Source organism: Neopelma chrysocephalum, unplaced genomic scaffold (assembly GCF_003984885.1).
Source record: "Neopelma chrysocephalum unplaced genomic scaffold, ASM398488v2 Primary Assembly neopelma1_25, whole genome shotgun sequence".
Classification (NCBI taxonomy): domain Eukaryota; kingdom Metazoa; phylum Chordata; class Aves; order Passeriformes; family Pipridae; genus Neopelma; species Neopelma chrysocephalum.
Window position 1 is genome coordinate 44,376,616 of NW_020897694.1, and position 23,739 is coordinate 44,400,354.

The following is a 23,739-nucleotide window of genomic DNA, read 5'->3' on the forward strand; positions in this document are numbered from 1 at the left end:
TCTATTATCTCCATTAATAGTAAGTAGATAAAAAACAACAACAAAAATTATATCTGTAGTAAAAACATGCAAGAGACTCACTGTGGCAAATCTTCATCTGCCATAAGTAAGCAAAGCTCCATTCGACTAAATGGAGGGATTTATTCTGTTTTAAATATCACAATCAGGAAAGGTACCATGCCCCTGCTTGCATAGACTGGGTTTACTTTGCTCCTTCTATTCTGCTTCTATATTAACTGTTATTGGGGCATAAATGTCCATATGAAATCAAACCCACCTTTCAACCTCTTCTGTGACATAAGAAGCAAAAGTGAAAACGTACTCTAATTAATGAGGGCAATTATTTTTTCTAGGTATGTCACTGACATCACAAAGGAAACACTTAAGTTCTTGCTCTGTTGACAGTAATTTATTGCAGTTTTAAATAATTTTTTTTAAAAATTGTCTTGCTCACTTTGAAGGAAACATTCAAGCCTCAGATTAGTATCATACCATATGTATTTTTTCATCTTTTATCCATTTTCAGGCTTAAATTAATTTTTCAACTATAATTTTATACGATACACCAACTTCTGCATGTATTTTTCCCTTTATTCTTTTTTGAGTTGCATTGAAGCTTTCAAGAATGCACTTGTCTCTAAGTTGTAGTATAATGTGAGTTTGGTAATATCATGAGTGTTATATCACTTGTTATATCAGTTGTTAATATCACTGATGTTATGAGTGTGATTCTGTCTTTTTGGTACAGCATTTTACTCTTTTATTCATGTTGCTTAATTCTTTGGGCCAAATGAGCATGATTTATGTACAATCCACAGGGTAAATTGAATAAATTCCTAGTTCATTTATTTTAGTCTTCTCTATGTCTTACATTGTTTAAAAAATAGAGCTCTGGTTTTACAAAGTGTAAAAAATCAAGGTCACTCTGATTTCATATTTTTCAAAGATAATCAAGTTTTATTGTTTTATTTCTGCCAAAAATATACTGAAAAATTTCAATATGAATACAATTCAATGAAAAATTTCTAGTGTAATAAAAGTTCAATCATTTTATCATTCCCCCTTCCCTCAATTTTTTTCAAGTAGAGTAGGAAATTCTTACAAACAATTATATGTTATTTATATGTGAAATTAATCTAAGTGGTGAAATAAACACACCAACAGAAGCAGATCTATATGAAAATTTAAAGTGACATTTAATTTGTATTTTGTCTAATCTTGAGATTTTTGTTACTTCCCTCACATGTCAGTCACCTCCTTTTACTACTAATTAGAAAAAGTCAGAATTATGAATGTGTGTCCAATTAAGAGATTTCTTGTATAAATAGGAAAAATTTCCTGTATAAAAACTTTCCTGTACATTTCTTATAGAAATAGGAAATCTTTGATGAATTACACAAAAGAACCCAAAGAAACACACCACCAAAAAAACCCTAACAAAACAGTTTTGTTAGCGCTGGAATTTATTATTCTTTGGTATCAGAGACGTAGTCTGAAGAACTCTCTGAAAAATAAGAGTTTTTCTGGGGTTTAATTTTCATTTCTGAATATGGTATTCCTATAAGTACTTTGTCTAGCAAAGTGCTCATAAAACTGCCTTTTATTTTGTAATAATCAACATTGTTCCCAATTGTCAGTGACAAATTTATGACTCCAACTATTATGACTTAAAATCAGAGAATTTATATGTGAGTACCACTTCTAGTGAATTATTATTCCTAACGAATTTTCTTACTAGTTTTAATAAAAAACTTGGCAGCAAAGTGTTTTTAGACAGATGTAACTAAATCTTGCAAATTCATTATAAATGTCTTAACTGTAAATGTCTTGCTGCGGATAAGCTAAAGTTTGAATGTACTGTGAATATGATACCAGCAATTATTTTTTTCAACTTTTAACAGAGAGGAAAAACACAAAAAAAAGACCTTAATTTACAAATGACAAAGCAACTGCTACATATTTCTCTTATTTTTAAAAAAGCATGAGTATTTTTCTTGGTTCACATTAATTCAGGGCAAATATTGCTATTGGTTTTAGAGGGCAGATATTTAAACCAATGTGCACATCTGTGATTAAAGAACTAGGGAAATTAAAGCTTTGCAGAAGAACACAATGTGCTTTCCAAAGTTACAAATAGGCACATAGTTCTTGCAGGCTTTATGTCTAGATGTTATTTGCTCATTTGACCTTGCATGAAGAAACCTTACGATAGCTGAGCGTACACAGGGAAATGTTTTCCACAGTACTAATTGTCTTCAAGAGTTAACTCTGTTGTGAATGCTTGCAGTCTTTCCAAGTTAATTGTATTTAATTCTGAAGAACATACTTAAATGTAATGTAAAAAGAAGGGAGTGGGAAGGATAAGAAGATATTTTTAAAGTAGTTCAGTTTAAAGAATTATGGCTTTCATCCTCTTAGAGAGCTAAGGGGGGAATTTCCTCAACTACAGGCTATGGCCAAGACAACCCTTGACAGAGAACACAGGGCCATTGACATGTGGCACTGCGCCAAGTAGCACCTTAGGACCCCCTCTTAATCGTAGTGGTGGCAAGACAGCGAGCAAGCCAGGACAAACCAACTCACATATATTATGTCCAGACTGCTTCTTGGTGTATCCTTGATACATCCTCCTACATCCATGCTTGATCTGGCTAACCCAAGGCTAGATAAAAAGGTGTACTTCTATGTGTATGCACAGAGGAAAAGGAAGAAGGGAAGGGCAAGTAAATACTAGATGCATAGCATAGCATCATAGGTGAAGAATGTTAAAAGACAGGAATCTTGCATCTTTGGGGTATTTTGTTCCCAGAAAGATCAACAAATTGAAATAGAGTATGTGAAGCAGGAATGAGGTATTCCATCTTCCACTAAAACATTCCACAATCAAGTATTAGAAAGGAAAAAAATATATTTGAAAAAGGAATGCTGATTTTATTAATCACAAAGTGTGTGCTGGAATAAATGGCTTTCAGTAGTGATTAATGTAGAAGATATTATAATGTTCTACAGCTTAAGAAAAGAATGAGATTATGATGATGAAGACACATGAAAGTATTCTGTACACTTAGAAGAAAAACTTTGAGCAGAACAGAGTATCTTCTTTCCTAAAAAGAACAAAAAATTCCTTTTACATATTCTGGTTACAGCCACTCACCTTCTCAATGGAAAATTTGGACTGTGCAGTTGTGGACTCACCAACCTTACCTATATGCCATTACAGCCCACATGTTACCAGAAGAGATAAGAAGAAAGAATCTTCTATTTTCAATTCCTCTCCCAAATGTCCTTGTAGTCATTTCAATTACTCTTGGTGGAACGGACCATCAGAAAATGGATTCACTGAGTATGAAAATCATAGGGAAAGGCTACTGGCCTGCCTAGCCTGATCTACTGAAGACCATGCACACTCAGACTGGTCTGCTAGATGAAGCCGGTGCATTACTGAATCACTCTTTCTGCTTGGTGCCAGGGAAAACCACTACAGATTTAAGTATCCAGGGAAATATCCAGGTGGCGCAGTTCTTGTCCAACTCTGCATACCCTCATATCTTAGAGACTCCAGCCTTTAAAGGTTCAACTCCATGTTCCAATCAGAGCTGGACATGAATGTGATTTTTTTAACCTTCTGCAAATACATAATTTTTTGTGTTTATAGTAGTCTAAAAAAAAATTTGACATCTACATTAGTCATTCGATTTCCATTATTGAAAAATAATTCTTTACTTAAACAGCAAGTCAATCTTGCCCTATCAGTTTCTCCATCAGCTTTATCTCTGAATCTACAAACTCTACATCACAGCCCTTCATCTTCTCTGCTGCAGCCTCTCTCTAAGAACAGTGTCTCTTCTTCCTAAGAATTGGTCTCCTTTCACATTTTTTTGTTCTTCCTTTACTTCTTGACAGCTTAATGACTGCAGAGTGACAGAACTGCAGTGACACTCTCCATTCTCTGTCCCATTACTCTTTATCTTTAGACTAGGTGTTAGTAGGGTACACAGAGCAGAAATCAGAAAACTATTTATTCATTCACAGATGTGGATAACTTGAAGGATGGCTGCAGTTGAACCAGAATGGAGCAATGGTCAAATCTTTTTAAATGACTTCAGTTTTTATGTGAGGTATCACAATGCTTCACACTTCTCATATATAAACATAATTAAAACCATCAAGTATTTCTTACTCTTATTAACCACCTTGCTCATTTTTTTATTTGTCATTATCATTTCTTATTCTTTCATTAAGTATTCCTCAAAATAAATTTTGACAAAATTAGTCTGAAATATTGAAATAAAAAATTGTTTCCATGGGAGATTCAGATATGCTTAATGAAATAATGATCAAGTTGGTATAATTCATTTGTTCAATACAAAAAATAAATGTCTTACTCAATTTTAAGGATATTCCAGTTTAACTTTGTTTCTTGATTTTAAATCACTTTGGGTAAATTGCACTTTTAGCCCCTGTATTCCTATAATTTTTCATGGAGAGATAGATTTGCTAATATGAAAATTTTTCTTAATCAAGATAATTTGATATTCTGATTCCCTTATTCACAACTACATTAAAAACTCAATGCAGCTATATTACTACCAGTTAACATTAATTTTGTTCTACTAAATTTCAATGGAATTTGTTTTTAATTCATGCAATTTCACCAAGAGTATAAAACATGATAACTCTACGTAAACAGCTGTTTTACTTTGATTTTTTAGACTGCTGATTTTCTATAATTTTTTTCCTCTAAAGATTTCACATCTATATGAAGTCCTGAAAGCCTTTAAAAGTTTAATTATTCAGTAGATTAAAAATCATTATTCAGTACATTTTAAAAAGAGAGAGAAATTGAATTTAAAGTATCATATTTAATCATATTTAAAACCTTTGTATTTAATAAAAGTTAATCTTAACAAGGAGATTCCATTTTAAAAATGGTTCTGTTAATTTGTACTTCTGAAGAATATAGGAAACCTGTCTTTAGACTACTGGCTACCACATGTGATATGGATTAGATTCAGTATTAGGTGCAAGTTCAGTTTTCTCCGAGATAAGGTTGCCTCTATAGTTTTGTCCCCCATAAATATTCAAACATTTTGAGTTGGCTTTGTTTGGTTCGAGTTTTTTTAAAAGACGCTACTGCAGGTTAACTTACGGATTGAAAGAGGTATGTTCCTATACATCTTTAAATTGAGAAAACCTCAAAGTTTAGACCTTGCAATACATGATGAAATATCTTAGGAATTCTCTCAATCAATCTGATATCAGAATTGTGATGGAAGTATGGAAAAGATGTTTTGTTCTGTTCCTTTCTTAGTTAACATGGAGACTTTTAACTGTAACAGCAAGACTAAAATAATAAAAAGCTTAGCTTTGACAAAAATCCTTACTATGTCTGGTGCAAAAAAGAAACCAGAAAACATACCTGTCTGGTTTTGCAGTGTGGAGTGACAATTCTGTTGTGCATGGTTGTTATATTTACTAGGAGATGTAAGCAGGGAAGAACCATGAAACCTAACACTGAAATTCATAATTCATCCTCCCAATATGTTGTAATGAAATTAATTACCAAAGTGAGTAGAATAACACTTCTTAAAAAATATCCTATTCTGTGCCTAGATTTGATAATGCAAAAGTATTAAAATAAAGTGAGGCAGTCAAAAAAATAAAACCTGTTTAAAATTAAAATTGAGAAGCTTTTTGTTTGTTTGCTTGTTTGTTTTTAAATATTGTTGGATATGTCCACTCTCAAAATCTGCACATATCTGGCATTTCGATCAGTGATAGGAATATATATCATAATACAAACAGTGTATGTTTTCCCACTAAAATATTTTAAAAAAGATTTCAGCTTCTTAAGTGGACAACAAGTAAATTTCAGTGCATTACTGAATCCTTAAACCACCAGGAGCAGAATGAGATTTAGTATTAAATGAGTGCCTGCTTTATTTAAAAGAGAAAAGAAATATCCTTTCATCAGTATAATCCCCAAAGCCAGTAGTGGGACCTGCCCTTTCCCCTTTTCACAGTGTTGAGTAAAATTAAAAAATAAGTAAGTGTTTTGTAAATGGTTTTAGGACTTGGCAGTTTCGTACATATTTTGGGACTGAAATCAAAGGCACTGCACCATAAACTGAACTTATACAACAGGATGAATTAGCCTTGATGCAGTGGGAAAAGACTGTAATTTTTATACCCACAGGCCATATTGCTAAATTGCTAGTCTGTTAAATACAAGAGGGACCAGGACTGGTTCCAGGGCTGTGGGGAAGTGTCAGAGGATGGTTTGCGTCCCCAAATCTCAGTGGTTTGCTTGGAGGCATGGGGGGCAGTCCTAGATCATATCTTTCAGTATATATCTGCAAAAGGAATCCATCTCATCTGCTCCAAGATCGCTTGCAATGTACAATGTAGTTTAGCTTGTGAGGAAAGTTTAATAAATGTGGATTGGCAGATTTTCTTTAACAGTACATTCCTGAACCAAACAAAAATACTAATGCAAACACATCTTGGCAGTTTACTATTGCATCTTTGTCCTGTGCACTCTTTTCTGAACTTTTATTCTCAGTGTTATGGGTTTTCTGCTTATTTTCCTGGTTTCTGCTTTATACTTCTTCTGAGTTCAGTTGATTCAGCCTCAAACCACTTCCCGGCTCCTCCTCATGTGTCCTTGGTTAACAGCCACATTTCTTCTGTAGCTCCTGCCATCCTCCTGACTCGCCTTTGTCCATTCTGCATAACTTGCTTTTACCCTTATTTCTGTAACCTCTTTTTTTCAGATGAATGGGATTCATTCTTTTTCTCTGACGAACAACTGAGGACTACATTCTGCAACAGAACTATTGCAGCTGGGGAGTTATTTTCACCAAGTGAATGAAAACAGACACAATAAATTATCTTCCCACCTTCCCCTCAGTTCCATTTGTGTGTGCATCTTCAGAACAAAGGCTTGTGTATATCTCTGAAAAAAAGGTTTTTAAATGGACCAGTTCCAAAATATCTGTGAAATGCACTACCATCTTTCATATTCTGTGAATTGTAAATAATTGAAAATAGTTGGCAATTGAAAATATAATCTGGCACTGAAAACTGGCAGCTAGGAAGCATACAACAACCATATATATATATATATATGTCATAAATATATCTGCATATATAGATAGATGTAGAAATACATCCCAGATATCTAAATATGTAGCCTTCTAGATTCAAATGTTAGTTAGCAGAAGTTCCTATAAAGGTTATGTCATTGTACATAAATGATCATATTACCTATTAAAATAATTGAGATGGTATATCTACCAGAAACCCCCTTTCCCCAAATTATATATCCTATGAAAATTGTTATCATATTTTCATAACATTTCAAAGCTTGCAATGCAGAAACTTCTCTGAAATCAAATGCTAAATTTCTTAACACTTACAGTCAGAATTCGACAGTTCTACAAAACTGCATGCTCAACATATTGTCTCTCAAACTACTTTACTTGCTCTGTCAGGCAATCATTGAGATGACTGAAATGAATAATTTTCCCATTGTTAATTTCTCTGTTATAAGGGCATCAGAGATGACAGTAAAACTCTACAGCTTCAGAATGCATAAATTCCCCAGCTATCCAAAAAGACAAAAACCTCAAATAATTCCTGGTGAAAAACAATGACAAGATCAGATCTTGAATTCAAAATGGGGAACTATAATCAGTTTAGTACAAATGCACATATATGTGCAACACACTAAAATTTGTTTACCTATTCCTCCAGGATTACCTGAGATCTCCAAATTATTATTTGTGATATACCAGATTCAAAAGGATTTTGGGAAGCTGAAGTGCTTCTATACTGCAGTGATCTTATTAAGAGGAATTATCTGCATTTCTGCTTTGTAGTAGGTATTATCTCTCACATGGTACTTACTGAATAGACTTGACTGTTTCTGACTGGTCATCTATTAGTAAACTCCTGATAGCTGAGGAAGTTTGTAAACCTGCTCTACAGAGGTCAGTGCAGTCTCTGAGATATTATCATATATCTGAGGAGATATTTTTCATTTTCAATCTGTGTCAGTCCCTAGTTAGTTAGTCAGCTTTCTGGAGGAAGAAACAGCTCTTCACAGGGAATTTCATTGCATGTAAGATCTGGATGGGCTGTTGGTAATAGGAGCTGAAGAAGATTTCAGGCTTCTAATAGAGGTCTCAGCTGTCCAAAGATCCAGCAACTATGTCTTCATTTTTCTTTAGCTGTGTGCTGCAGATCTGAGAGCTCCTGGTTGTTGTTCCATGTGTCCTTGGTATACATTATTTTTCATTCCAAAAACTCAGCAAGAAAAGGTAAGTAACTTCAAACTTACTATTTATTGAAGCAGCAATTTATAGAGCTGTTGTAAATGGTACACCACTTCCCAGCTATGTGCACTTCCTAGCTGATGATTTATCCTAGTGCCTCCAATAGAACTCTCTATTTTGTCTGATTTGGAGATACGGTAACACATCTGCAGTCAGATCAAAAGATTAATGCAATATTGAATATTACTCCTCTTAAACATACAAGGGCTTTAATTTTTTGTAATTAAATTTTTATTTGATTAATTTTTAATCATATTCTTACTGACTTCCTGCTATATTAATGGTGCAGAATCTACAGTCTGGGGAACAGCACAGAATTTTTTTAATAAGCCCATTATAATGGTTGAGAGACATTGAAGCCTCACAAATCAATTCAACGGGTGGCTGTTGCCATCTTCAGCAACTCCCTCGCTGCCCACTGCTCCTTGACTGCCTGTTTCTAGTTGTCAGCCCAATCAAAAACTGAGTAAAGTGCTTGGCTGGCCTTTCCTCAAGTACTGGGGAAGCTGGTAGCACATTGTTCTTCATCCCTTACCTCTTCCTGATTGTCCTTCACCGAGAAGAGAAAAAATGACTAATAATAAGTAAACAGTTCACATTCCTTCCTTCTCCCACCCATCTCCAGTTTAAACGGACCTCTAACATCTATCAGTTGTTGGTGATTTTTGAAGGCTCAAAGGCCAGTCACTAGTAGAAAACATCATACTCCAGGGACCTTCCCTTTCCATGCCTCTCCCCTGCCCCAGAAAAATGAAGAAAAGGCAGATTTGGAGGATAACCCCTCTGTTGGCCTCTACGTGCAAGATGGTTCTCCAGGCAGGACCTGTTTCTGGCTTGTATTGTCATTATTTCCTATTTATTGAGGCTGGCACTTTGTCTTTCTTGGAATAAAATTACTTGGATGTTTCGTCGTTTCGTGACAAACGTGCACATTTCACTTTGCTGTGTTATCTACCATGGCAGCACTGTTGTCTCGCTAAAGTAGGGCATCTTGGGATCTAATTTTATACTTCTCAATACCCAGATGAGCACTGTAGATTATGTTCAACATATCTAAATCCATATGATATAGCATTATGACACAACACCTCTGTTCAAAATCCCATTATAGTCTCATTATCTGCGGTGATTTCATTTGACTAGTCCCTGTAAAAATTTATCCTTTGAGATGGTTTTCCTTTTTCTGTTGGCCCTTCATGCAGAAATGCCTGACATTATTTTAAGGTCATTTCATATCACATTGTATCGTAATTCTTCCTGTCAAATTCATTTAAAAACAATTTGCATTCACTTCCTATTTATTTTAAAACACTCTCCCTGCAGTTTCTTTGCTGCTGCTGCTAGGCATTCCTGAAAGCAGAAACTCTATTAAGAATACTTCTGCAATATCCTCTTCATTTCCTGAAATCCTCAACTTCCACTCTAGTTTCTGAAGTGAGACACCCATTGTCTAAAGTGTACTAAGCATTCACGCAGCTGCCATCGACCTGCAAATTGTTGCCTATGCAAAATAACCACCAGTGCAGGATACTAGAGCAGTTTTTACAAATTTTGCCTTGGGTCTTGCTTACCTTTGACATAATGTAATTAAATTCTGATGCATGAAAATGCTAATTGTATTTATTTTCCATATTTCCTTCCATCAAGTGGAAGGCAGTATACCATGAATTCTTCTCATACTGGCTAACTGTGCCACCCTCCTATTAGTTTGCACTGATACTAGAATCAGGAAACATTAATGGTTTAGAAAGGTTTTTATGTTTTGATGGTGCAGTGTAATTAGCTGTATCTAAACAAGAATTAAGAGCAATTTAGGGTTTGAGAAATCTTGCCGTGCAACAGAATGACATACTAATTCGATTTACCTTTGATTAAAGATCAATATAGAAAAGAAACAAATGCCAACAATGAATAATAACAATAATAAAAACTACAGAGTAACAGGAGAGCCTGGCTCCAAGCTGGCACTTCCTGCTAAGGCATCCACTATGTCAAAGCAAAGCTGTCAGGCTGGCACAAAATGCAGACAGCCATAGAGATCAATGCATTTCAAGGATGAGGAATACTGCCATATAAATACCCTTCAAGAGAACTTTAACACTAAAAGCAGCAAGGAAAACGTCAGATGGAAAATGCTCTCTCACAGTCATACAGCACAGAATGGAACAAATCTGGGGCCAAACTTAACTGTTGTGACATGGAAACATGTCTGTATCTATAGGGAAATATCTGATGTAATAAGAGATAAAAGATAGGAGATGACAAAAAACAAGTGAGGGCTTTGAGTTAGGTACAAAAAAAGCATGACATCAGACATCAAAAGCTGAAAAATGAGAACACGATCTCTAAATATGCAGTCTTTTAAAACTAAAACATAGATAAAGCTCTCTATGTTTTTTTGTCATATCTTCGGCTGTTGGACAGAAACACAACTGTGCTGTGTAGTCAAAGTCAAAGGCAACGACAGTTCTTTGTTCATCTTCTCCCTTTTAAACTTGGACACCTGGGAATAGGGCTACTCTGAATCACCTACATAACCTACAAGCCCTGATAAAGGCACTAGAGGAAGAACTTTTTATCTTTCAATAACTGAGGATCTTTATGTAGAAGGGAAAACAAAACAATGTCATCCATTTAATTTTGCATTTACTTTTGTGGATATTCCAGAAAATACTGGCTGAAAAGGTTTTGCTATTCTTTGTGGGGAAGGGGTGGAAAATGAAGTTAGGAAAATGTAGGTATTGCAAAAAGTTGTGAACTTTCCATTAATAAAAATGGAATGTACCTTATTTATTAGATGTTTATTTTACACTTGAATTGTTAGAATATTAATGTATATTTTCCTTAATTGCCACTGTGTCTCAGGGGAGCTGCAGTTCACTTGGTTTATGACAAAACTTCTTCTCTGGTCTGGACTTTGTGACTGGTCTGTGACTTTGTCATCACTGAGTGATCTGGGTTTCTCTAACATAGTAAAATTTGGATAAAGTAATTTGGGTGGGCTATAAAAGACTGAGAAAACATAACTTCCTTACAACATAACTTACATAACTTTTAGAAGACACAGTGTGGACCTTGGTGCCCACAGTGGAACACCAAACAAAATAGCTTGAATCAGAACTTCATCCGAAAGTGAAATGTTATTTATTATGCTACAGCTCAAACAAGATGTTTAGACATTTCCAAACCCCTTCCTTATTTTTCATTTGCTTTAAAAAAAGGTTACTGTCTTACTTTTCAGGCTAATTTGATGTATTGAGAAGCATTTTAAAATATTATGATATTATATATATAATATCATAATTTCTAGTGGGATGAAAATCCCACTTTTTACCAGCTGCTATGGCCTCTGGAGAGATTCAGGCTGATGAGGTTTGTGATGTCAAACAGCTACAGATGAAAATATGAGAAACAATTGACAATAATTAAATAATACAAATGTAAAACTACAAATCTGAGACAAGCATATAATTATCATGGTATTATTTCAAATGATTTTATGTGATATTAAATACCATTGAATTGTCATATTCTCAACAAAGTCAAAATAGGAACATACTAATCTGCAGATTTATATTTCAGACAGTAAAAGAACAAAACAAAATACTTGCTTAGCGTGAACAAAGTTCTGAAGCTTTTCTTTTTTTTTAAATGTGAAACTGCTTAACTGAAAAGAAGCTAATTTATTGAGATCAATCCACAATTTAGGGTGAACAATTCACAGAAGTTACACAATTGTAACCCCTTTTCTTGTGTATGAATTATCTCAGAGTAAGTTGTGGAATTCTGAAGTGTACCTGTAATTAAATGTATTTGCTGAACAACTATAAACCTGCAGTTTATTTGCAAAAGCTTTATATACAAGTTCAATATTCAAAATTCAAGCTGCTTGATTAGGTCAGTAGGCACATATTTCTATCTCAGAAGCTTGATTCTTCACATCAAAAATCTGATATGAATAATTCAGAATTTGCTTTTTGCAAATAATCTTAACTAATATGCTCAAAATTCTTCAAACGTTGTTAGTACCTCTATTCAGCAGAATAGTTACAGAAAGCAAACAATACCCAGCTCAAATTACTAAAATGTCTATGTACCTTTCCAGTGAAAGGAAACCTCATTGGTAAACAGAATCTAACATCATAAAAGAACAAACTATTTACTTACTCAGCCTTTGAAGGAAGAATGATAATGACATATTTGCAATCTATGTAAATACCTTAAATATATATGAGTAACATATATTGCTACTCCTACATATTTTTTTCTAACAAAACTAATTACTTATCTAAATTTAAAATATAAAAGGAAAGTATTTTTACTTGTGGAGGCTCGGTGTATTAGATTTATCTGCATTATTCTGATCACTAATTTGGAAGATACATTTTTCAGCTGCTAAGCTATACACTATTAAGGGAAGCTGCTTACCCAAGCTTTTTTTTCAGTGTCTCAGAAAATACTAACAAAATAATTCAGCCATTGCTTCAATGGGAATTGCAGTGCATAGAGGTAATAAGTATATGGAACTTATTCTCCTACATCTTCATTGTCTGAGTTGCTTTCCTTTTACTTGCAGGCTTATAGAACTACAAAAGCCATGAAAACTCAATGTTAACTTAAAAGTGCAACCTCTGTTACTTTAATATTTTTATACTGTGTATCAAGGCATTGTTTACATTAGATAATGAAATGGAGATGGGGCAGAAAACACACCTCTGAAAGACTTTCTACACAAAAGGATGAAAACGTAGTTATTTGCACAAAGCATTAGAAAATACCGTGATATTTTATTATTAAAAATGCTGCTGAAAAGTTTATACATATGTGTCCAGCCATATATATCTTCTATCATTACTTAAGGCAAAAAACAAAAAATTGCAAAACGATAACAGAAGAAACCATTGAACCCTGTGTGCCTCGTAAGGACAAGAATATAAGCCTGGGAAAGTACTTTTGTTTTTCTTTTACAGTTCCAAAGTATATTTTGATATCATTATTATAGAATTCTATGAAGACCCTATAAATCTGTTCCCTCTATAAATCATACATCAGTCCAGATGTATCAAATTATTAAATCAACTTGATTGTAATTATTTTTAAAAGCTAAAATCATTCACTTACAGGAACTTTTTTTTACCCAAATGTCACAAGCCTGACACAGTACTGTACATATTGCTAGCAGAAGACAATTGGAAGTACTAAACAAATACTGTAATTCACATTACAAACATAACCAACTGCTTATGATGTCAAGCATCATTACCTTTTTTTCTTTTTTTTTTTTTCTTTTTTTTTAAACCTTTTTTTAAGAGTTATGAACTGCTGCATCTCAGCTGAGGCATTAAATAATTGGTGGAAATGGCCTGGTATAGAGTCAGCATTTATAAATATTATGTGATGGATCAGTGAAAAAAACAAAAGAGTTTTCCATTTTCTAATAATTGTACTTTGAAGTTGCTCTTTTATCACATTCCAACCTGAGCTTTCAGGTCAGATTTATAGTATGTTTACTAAAGATAAAGGATTGTACCAGCCACGTGTTGCATTTTTATCATGTCATTACCTTTTCACTTCTTTCATTCAGAATTTGTTTTATTGCCTACTACAACAAGGAGTTGTGCAGATGAATAGACCTCAGTGAATCACCTTGTCTTTGATTTTATTTGTAGGGGCGACTATTCCAAGATATTTTATTCAAAAACAAAAAGTGTAGAAAACAAGAAGAGGTACAAGGCATCTTGTGTTAGATACTTATGGGACAGATGATATTTATGCAGTGTAGTTGTGGAATAATAATAGAAAATACATCTGCGATAATTAGGTTCAAGTGCAGACCAATTTGTTTAAAGATCTTTGGTTACTATCTCTCAATGATGGAATAACTTTCAAAGACAAAATATAAAGCAATCTTCATCTGCGAGAACTAATTTCTAGCTTTTTACATTCAAATCAGTTGTTTGAATCAAACTGTCAAGTTACTTTGTTTGATAGCTCTGCTTGGTCTCTGCTTTTCTAGTGAAGGAAGGGCCGAAGGGAATAACCAGCTAATAATTTTGCCTTTTCTGAGAGTGATGATCTCTGGGATTTTCAATTTTGTTCAGATGCAGAACAGCTGATGATCTCTCTGCTTCTCTCTCCATCATATTCTTTGACTACAGGACTGCTGTGCAATAAATCAGCAAAATAAGCATTTTGTGACAGGTACACTCTCAAGCACAAATCAAGATACTGGGTTGAGAAGTTCCTTACACACTGACCATTCTGAACACTTTGAAAAACAGCCAGCCAACAAACCCTGCATTTCCCCACTTTCAAATTGTAGTTTTATATCATTTAGCAAAACTAAGGAGGTGTCTTATCAGCTGAGATTCTACTGCAACTGCTGGTGAATATAGAGCTAATTTTCCTCAGAGAAGGCTGACCAAAACACAGGCTTTCATTGCTTTTGTCAGGGCACAAAACTCTTCCTAAGGTATCACAATAACCAAGAACTACAAACTGGACTCTGAATATATGTTATTAGATGTTTCTTGGTTCAGTTCAACAAGTATAAAATAGTAATTATTTTCTTTTGCGTTTTTTCTCTTCATTTTCCAATCCATTGTTGTGTTGCAATTTAACAAAAGCTAACACAAAATTAAATTATAGAAAAAATGTTTCAGAAAAGAACAACAATCTCCTATGAATACTTTAACATGCATTAGTGTAACCTGTAAGAGAAAAATACGCAGGTCACACAGACAACTGTATCCTCTGCATGACACCATGGTCTCATATAAATGAAACATGTTAGAAAAAACTCATGTTTTTTGTTTACCACTAGTAATTAAGAAGGAATTCCTCCTTTGGTCTTGGAGGAAACAGAGGTGATATGACTAATGTATATACACATAGGTCACAATCGAATGCACAATCTTTCTAAAAGCTCTTTTCAAACTGAAAACATCAATAAAAGCTGCTTTTTTTTTGTTGTTGTTCGTTTGTTTTTAAACTCACAGCTATGTACATTTTTACAAAGTTTCTTTAAATATAGTTCAGGCTGGCAAGTCATCTCTTTGCGCAGAACTATACGTATTTTACTGCATAGTCAGTCCTCCTCTTTTTTTTTTAATTTTTGTTTTTAATAATAAAATTCTATTTTCCCCATCTGGATTACAGTTTCATATGCTGGGTAAAAGCCCATGGTGATGTCTTTGTTTTATCAATGGCCATTCATGGTATGGCACATAAAGAATCTTTTTTATTATTTTATTTATTATAAAAACCCAAAACAAAACACCTGTACAGTCACTGGCTCTGTGTTCCAGAAGACTCTGCTTTGCTTGTTACACTTAAAACACCATTTTAAATTACTTCTTCTGGCCTCAACTTTCAATCAAAGTGGCTGAGATCTTAAAGCAGTATCGTAACAGCAATGTACACTTTTCACATTTCACAGGGTTTGTAGTTGATCTTTAATATCAGTGAGTTTCTGTGGGAAGGATCAGTAAGAAAATAATGACTGTCCTTCTCTTTTACTTGTTTTTACTTTAGATTTTGACAAGGTGTTCAATGGATGGTGTTATAACTTTTCCTCTTCTTTTTTTTCTTTTTTTTTTCTTTTTCTTCTTTCTTCCAAGTGGCTTGTGAGGGTAGAGGGGGAAGGGCTAAGCTATACCCTAGTGGTCGAATGTCCATGGGGCAAATTTGTACTGTTTTGTCCTCCACTGAAGGTGTTGAAAGTATGCAAAGGCTGCATTCCTGTTAATGTATTTGGGATCATGGTTATGGTGTTGGGTGTCATTAGCGGGATATCATCTGGGGACCTTCTCAAAGTAAGTGTGTAGTCAGGTGGACAGGTTAGTCTCAGTGTGTCGTGGGCCTGCAGCGATTCACACTCATGGTCATGTTCTAGCTGCTTCATCTGCAATGACATGATCTCTTCGTTTTGTATGTGTGCTATATCATTGGTTGTGTTCCTCTGGGGACTGGGGCGCCTGTGAGTCTCGTGACGTCGCTTGTCCTTCTTGTAATACAATGCAGCAAAAGCTAAAATATTGAGGAATAGCAAGGATGCCCCCACAGCAATGGTGACGCTCAGCTCCGTGGAGTAATCTCGCTTGTTTTCTATCAGAACTGTCGTATCTTCTGGAGCTGTTTTATGTGTGTCTTTTGAATGTTTGGGGTTGTTGGCAGGTGTCATTGCTGGGCGTTTGGTGGCTGGCCACAATTTACCAGGAGAACGTCGTGTCACATAAGGAAATGAGGTCATGTCAGGAGGGGGGACTTTAGTTGTTGTGGAAACATACTGAAATATTTCATTCAGGTTATGAAGGTGTGGTACGAGCTCCAACCAAAAAGCAACTTTTGTTGCTCGGTAGTGATCACGAACCCGGGGTTTCAGGCCAATATGCAGATAAAGTTGGTCTTTAGGATTGTATTTGGACCAGGCCACTTCTTCAAAGCGGTTGGGTTTTGTGTGGATGAACTTTGTATCCTGTGGAACAGGTTGGTTTGGATCTCTAAAAAAAAAAAACAGACAATATTATAGTCATTAATCTACCCCCCCCAAAACAGATAAAAGCAAAAAAACCCAAACCCCCTTAATCCTAAAGTTAATGGATTTGCAATACTAAAAATAATCTAAAAAAAGAAGCTAAAAAGCCTTCCCTAAATGAAGAACAGCTGTTAATAAATAATCAAAAGAAAATTACTTACTGTACAGTGCATTTTTTTACATTAAAACAGAGAAAGGACAGTGTTTCAGATGCCAACAGGCCATCTGAATTCTGTGATTCAGTATCATACTCCGAAGAGTATGTCTTAGAGATATACTGTATTAGAGAGGTACTAATTACCTCTCCCCATAGTAAAGGTGCAGGTTCAATTCTTCTCAGGGTTGACACTAACTTTTTCATTTACAGTACCACTACTTCCACTGCTGTAAGTAGTAAATATGAGCATCCAATCCCTATGGCAATATTGGAAGTCCATGTGAACACAAGAAATATTAGCTGTATATATTACAAACAAAAACCTTAAAACATGAAGTAGCAAGGGTAATACATGTAACTGGAAACCATTTATCTCTGTGTTCCTTTACTGAGCTATTAGTCCTCCTTCATTCAAATATCTGCATTGGCAAAAAACCTTTGAACTATTTTTATGTCGCAAATCTTTCCATCATTTGCATTAGCAGATAACTATTTGAAAGTTCCATGAGATCATTGCTATGAAGGAACTGTGCTTAATGGTCATAGGACAGTGAGCCTTAACTCTGTCCCACTTTGTGAAGATGAGATATATATTAGCTGAGATCAACAAGTTTTATAGTACTTAAGTAGTAGTAGAGATAGGAGTAGTACAAAACTCAGATTATTTCAACATTGGCAAGCCAGATATTTAATCAACATTATGCTTTTTCCATATTTTTTTTCCTTATATGTTCAGAATAAAGACAAACCAATTTCACAGAGAGTATTTAAATATTGTCAGTCTCATTTCAGTGCCTGGTAAAATTATGGAGAAAATTATTCTGGGAAATATAGAAAAACACCTGGAAGACAACGCAGTCATTGGCCACAGCCAGCATAGCTTCATGAGAGGAAAGTTCTGCTTATCAAACCTGATTTCCTTTCACGACAAGGTAACCCATCAAGTTGATCAAGGGAAGCCAGTTGATGTAATCTTTTTGGATTTCAGTAAAGCTTTCAATACTGTCTCTCACAGGATTCTTCTGGACAAAATGTCCAGCACACAGCTGGACAAACATATGGTGGGTAAGCAATTGGCTCATGGGTCGAGGACAGAGGGTAATAGTTAATGGGGTAACATCAGACTGGTGACCTGTCACTAGTGGGGTTCCACAAGGCTCCATCTTGGGCCCTGTGCTCTTCAACATCTTCATTAATGACTTGGATGCAGAACTGGAAAGGATACTAAGTAAGTTTGCAGATGATACAAAACTCAGAGGAGCTGTTGACTCTCTCAAAGGCAGGGAGGCCCTGCAGACAGACCTCGAAAAATTAGAGAGATGGGCAATCACCAGTCATATGAAGTTTAACAAGGGCAAGTGCTGGATTCTGCACTTGGGATGGGGTAACCCCAGATGTATGTACAGACTTGGGAATGAGATGCTGGAAAGCAGTGCCACGGAAAGGGACCTGGGGGTCCTGGTCGCTGGCAAGTTGAATATGAGTCAGCAGTGCCCTGGCAACTGTGATCTGAGGGTCATCAGGCAAAGCATCACCAGCCAGTCGAGGGAGGGGATTGTCCCACTCTGCTCTGCACTGGAGCAGCCTCACCTTGAATATTGTGTGCAGTTTTGGGCACCACAATATAAGAAAGATATTAAGCTATGGGAGAGTGTACGAAGAAGGACAATGAAGAGGGTGAAAGCCTTGAAGGGAAGCTGTATGAGGAGTAGCTGAGGTCACTTGGTCTGTCCAGCCTCGAAGACTGAGGGGAGACCTCATTGCAGTCTACATCTTCCTCTGGGGGGAAGAGGAAGGGCAGACACTAATCTCTTCTCTGTGATGACTATGACAGAACCTGGAGGGAATGCCCTGAAGTTGTGTCAAGGGAGGTTTAGGTTGTATATTAGAAAGAGGTTCTTCACCCAGAAGGTGGCTGGGCACTGGAACAGGCTCCCAAAGAAGCGATCACAGTATCAAGCCTGAGAGAGTTCAAGAGGCTTTTGGACAATACTCTCAGACACGTCGTGTGACTCTTGGGGATGGTTCTGTGCCAGGCCAGGAGCTGGACTAGATGATCCTTGTGGGTCCCTTCCAACTCAGTATATTATGTGATTCTGTGATTGTCAATGTATGTGTATCTCTATAACTTTAGTAAACTTTAAGTTATATACTACTTCCTCTTGCCATGAAAAAAATACAGAAATTTAAAATTACTAATACTGAGCTTAATATTCTGTTTTGCAAGAGTTTGCATCTTCTTTTGCAGCAAACAGTATTTTCTGTGACTTTGTAATATACTATACATTATTTATTTTCTGTGCATTACTCTGGGAACTCTCCATTCTCCTTTTCTATCCCATACGCATTAGTTTATTTTCCACAAAACTATTCTAATATTTTCCTTTTCTTCCAATATACAGTTATGTATGTTATGGGAATATCAAGCCCCACCACTACAGATTTTAAAGCATCTCAGTTTTTTTCTTTTTCCATTTTCAAAAGCCTGTGAGCTTGATAGCCTACTGTAGTCTTCCTTTGGTGTACATAGAGAGAATTTATCATACCTTTTATCTGAGTGAAAAGAAGAATTCTTTTCCTATATAATTTTGGTATTTTGGCTTACTTATGCTTGTGGTTTTAGTATTTGGGGTGGTTTAGTGCGCTGCTGTTTTTTTTTAAATACTGTACCTGATCTTTCCTATCTCAATAAGATACAAAAGATATAAACTAGGGAGTCTGAAACTGCTACCATTTCATTTATCTATCTGTCTGTCTATCTAGCTATCTATCTTTTTATCTTTTTATTTATTTATTTTTAATTTTATGTATTAACAGTTAGCCAAGTTGTATTAATTCTGAACAAAAAGATAATTGCTTGGTAATTGTTCATCCCAGTTCAAACTAGAGGAGTAATATTCACTTCCAAGCAGTACAGAAACAGATGTATGCTGCTACTTTGAGGGATTCTAACATACATTGAAGAAAAAAATAAAGCTTAAATAACAGACTGAAAGATTTGGAAAATCCACAGGAGAAGATACTGGTCATATTCAACATATCTACTTTTACAGAAATTTGGGGTTCAATACATAAATTCTAAAGCAAGTTAAAAATCAACAAGATTATCAAAAGGCAAAGCATTTTTCTTGTCAGAAACTCTTACATTGTCCCCCCTTACTGTTCTGATTCACAGCATAAAAGACTCTGGGAAGGGTCCTATGGAAAACCAATTCATTAAACTAGTTTGGGTAAATGAGTTGCATTTGATACACAGTACAGGAAACAAAGAAGCTGAGCACTCATTTCAATGAGCAGCCAAGCTGGACATGCACATTTTTTTCTCTTCCTTTTTTTTTTAATGGCCCTATAAAAATGTCAGCAAATAATTATTTTAGCAACTAAACATCTTTTAAATTTACATTCTCACTGTGGTCCCTTCCAACTTTTCCCATTCTGTAATTCTGTGATTCACTTCCCCTAAAAACAGCCTGCAAAACAAGTAAATATCAATCTCCCTTTCCCCTTCTTCCATTCTCTACCTCCATCTGTCATTTTTAACTATATCTACTAGGAGCAGCCAATTATGCTGCCGCCTCCTCCAAACACAAGAGAGAAAATAACATTACATGAGGGTAGGCTTGTATTTCAATATTTGTTTACATGACTGTGTGGGGGCATGAAGTTGTCCCTTGAAACAACGAACAGAAAAAAATCAGCCAGCTCTAAAGACAAGTCATTCTTTGCTGTGGGTATCAGAGCTCTACCACCGACACCAACTCTAGGGTTGAATACTTAATAAATGAATAAATCGTCTGAATATTCTCTCTGAATTTGGAGGATAGATATCTAAATAATCTTTTTTTAAAGAAAAGTGAATAACTAAGTCCAGTCCTAAATAGAAGATCTAATAATGCATGGACCTTGGTCTTACAAATTAATGATAATGTGCAAAAAATATTCAGTAGATATAAACAAGAGAATTTTTACTTTCCTTGGTCTTTCTCCTATGTACACTGCAAAAAATTAATGAAGTCATAAGGTGACAACTTATAACTTGTTAAGCTTTTTTCTTGGGTAGTTGGGCAGCTTCTCTTATTATGAACAATTTTCCAGTTTTATTGGTAGGCATGAAACACAGACGTACAGAAAATCATTTCTCCTATCAAATCAGCTGTTCAGCAAAACTCTTATCTGTCATTAATTTCAAATTTCCTTTTTCCTTTTTTAGCCCCTCACATCACCTTTGTGCTTCTAGATGTTCTTGAGGCTCAAATGTGTAATGCATAGGCTGCTAGGAAACCTTCCTTTAAAAACCTGCTGCAATCATGCTGATAACAGTATAATATGAACAATATATTTTCAGTTCTGTACTTCTTCCAGTAATGACTCTCATAGGGATTAGATAACTTGTTTCCCAATTCTATGTGTTGTTAGGGAGATTTTTTTTTATTCATGCTACTGTTATAACGAAATTAATTATTATTATTATTCATTTTGCTCTCTCATTATTTAGTTTTACCACCTTTAAAATTCAATTTAAACAGCTTCTGCAACAAAAAATGTCCCCATCATGGAATGTCTGCACTTTTTTTCCATATAACAGAAGAAAATAAGACGGTATTTCTTGTCTTATCTAAGGTATATTTTTGTTAACGTGCAGGATAATCCCATTTCACCTCTCACTTTTTTTCTCTCACTTTTAGTCTGCACTGATTTTGCACAACTTAGGATGTTGCTATATATTGTCATTTAATTCACACCTCATTGGCTAGAGACGTGCAATCAAAGCATTAATTTTTTCTCAGGCAATACAAAGTAAATGTGCCTGCAATGGATGCTGACTGAAGAGCAACACATACTCCTGTTCACAAGTAGTGAATTAGTAGCTGATCTGAAGGGCAAATAAGAGACCTGAGTATTTCATATCTGCTGATATTGTAATGAGAAGAGTGATGAATTAAGAGGTCTTCTCATAATCCATATTCCATACAACATAGCAAAATACAATTTGTGTTTTAACCACTTCTGCAAAAATAGGACAATGTAAGTGTTATGTTAATGCACTTAAAGTATTTTATTATTTGGGTCCTTCTCTTACTTTATTGGAGAGCAAAATGTCTTCACGGTTACATACTGAGTTTTTCTGTTTGTCTCCAAAACTCTGAAAGGCCCTTTGATCATTTATTTTCTTTCAGTACTACTCTTTCCTCCATATGGGAAGAAAAAAAAAAGAGGAGAGAGAAAAACTGACATTTCTTCATTCTTCTGCTGATTTTTTTTTCTAGTGTCACAATACTAATAATGGCAGAGACAGTCTTGCCTGAAGGACTGGTACACAGGCATATCTTCCCTCACTTCCTTTCCTCACTTATTACCAGGTCCCACTGTTGCCATGCTCCAGTCAGCTATTATAACCGCTAAGGAAAGCAAACCATAAGCACACTGTTTTCTTCGACTAATACAGATTTGCCATTGGAGACAGTTATTTCTTCAGACAAAAACATCAAAAAAAAGCAACAGCCTCATAGAAGAGTTCACCGAGAATTGATTTGAAAATATACTTTTATAATTGTAAGTTTAATCATGCCTTCTATTAGAGAACCAAACTGAATATAAAACATAGACATTCTTAATAACTCAGAAATGTATGCAAGTTTGTGCTTCAGAATCAATAGTAGTGAAATAATTCTGGAGTTTTTATCTGAAGTACAAAGAAAACAAGGATATATCATTTAGAGCTTTATCTTTCCCGATACCAGCGTAGGTAGAGCTGGATGAATGGCAGCAAAACTAGAGTACTGTAATTCTTCACAAAGAGGGCAATTTTTAGAAACCTGATAGATGCCTCTAATGACAGCATGGCTTTGTATATAGTATGTGAAACTTCAAATCCTTCTTCACAAGAGTGTAGCTGACAGAGTATCTGTGAAGGACTGGCACACAACCCCTCATGTTGTTCACTCTCCCTCTGCTGATGTATCTGCGAAGGAGGTAACATGGCCCTAACTAACAGAACACTTGGCACATAAAATTACCATTACAGTTAAGATAGTACTACTGGCAGCAGACTGAAGCTCTAAGTGCACCTCTTAATGAAGCTCTCACATATAATTCTGCACAAAGTGGAATTAAAAGCTGTATTTTCATGTCATTTTTGTATTCCAAATGCAGTATCTCACACTCACTCCGTAAAAAATTGGCCTGCTTCTAAGGCATGTTAGAAACATAGTTTTGAAAAGGCAAAAAAAAAAAGATTGTTAATAATAATAAATAAAAGATTCACAGAAAGGTAGAGAATGAAGGATTAGCAAAATGCAACTTCAAGGCATTAATTTCAAGCACAAAGTATCTGCCATTAAACACTTTCATTGTCACCTCCTATTTGCTAGCTTCAGTAACTGACTTCCAAGTTAAACACAATAAAAACATTGTGTCTTATCTTTTGATTTTATAAGATTGACCTGCCCTCCAAACCCAGCCTTTGCAGCAGGCCCACTGAACAGCGTGTCTCTTTTTAGGAACGGGTGACGCGTCATTAAGAACCTACTACGATCCCTCAGAATGATGAACCACCTGAGCCATAATTATACAATAAGTTCTTGGATACAGTCTCCGTGGGAGAATCATCAAGATTAGAAGAGTCTTAGAGACTTTTAAATTAAATAAATATATCTGCAGTTTTAATGTTCAAGGCTCGCCTACAGGGAAATGTGTAATAATAAAATCTT

At 35.2% G+C, this 23,739-nt stretch overlaps 1 protein-coding gene across 2 annotated transcripts in view; it reads right to left on the reverse strand.

Annotated features, from left to right (window-relative positions):
• Positions 1 to 13,087: 13,087 nt before the first annotated feature.
• Positions 13,088 to 23,739, reverse strand: part of NLGN4X (neuroligin 4 X-linked) — a 184,092-nt gene continuing 173,440 nt past the window's right edge. Inside the window, exon 8 of one of the 2 annotated variants that reach the window (XM_027675120.1) lies at positions 13,088 to 16,837. In XM_027675120.1, the coding sequence (XP_027530921.1) occupies positions 15,988 to 16,837 (850 nt within the window). In that variant the 3' untranslated portion in view covers positions 13,088 to 15,987. The remainder of the gene's footprint in view (positions 16,838 to 23,739) is intronic. The other variant, XM_027675121.1, reaches the window with a different exon arrangement.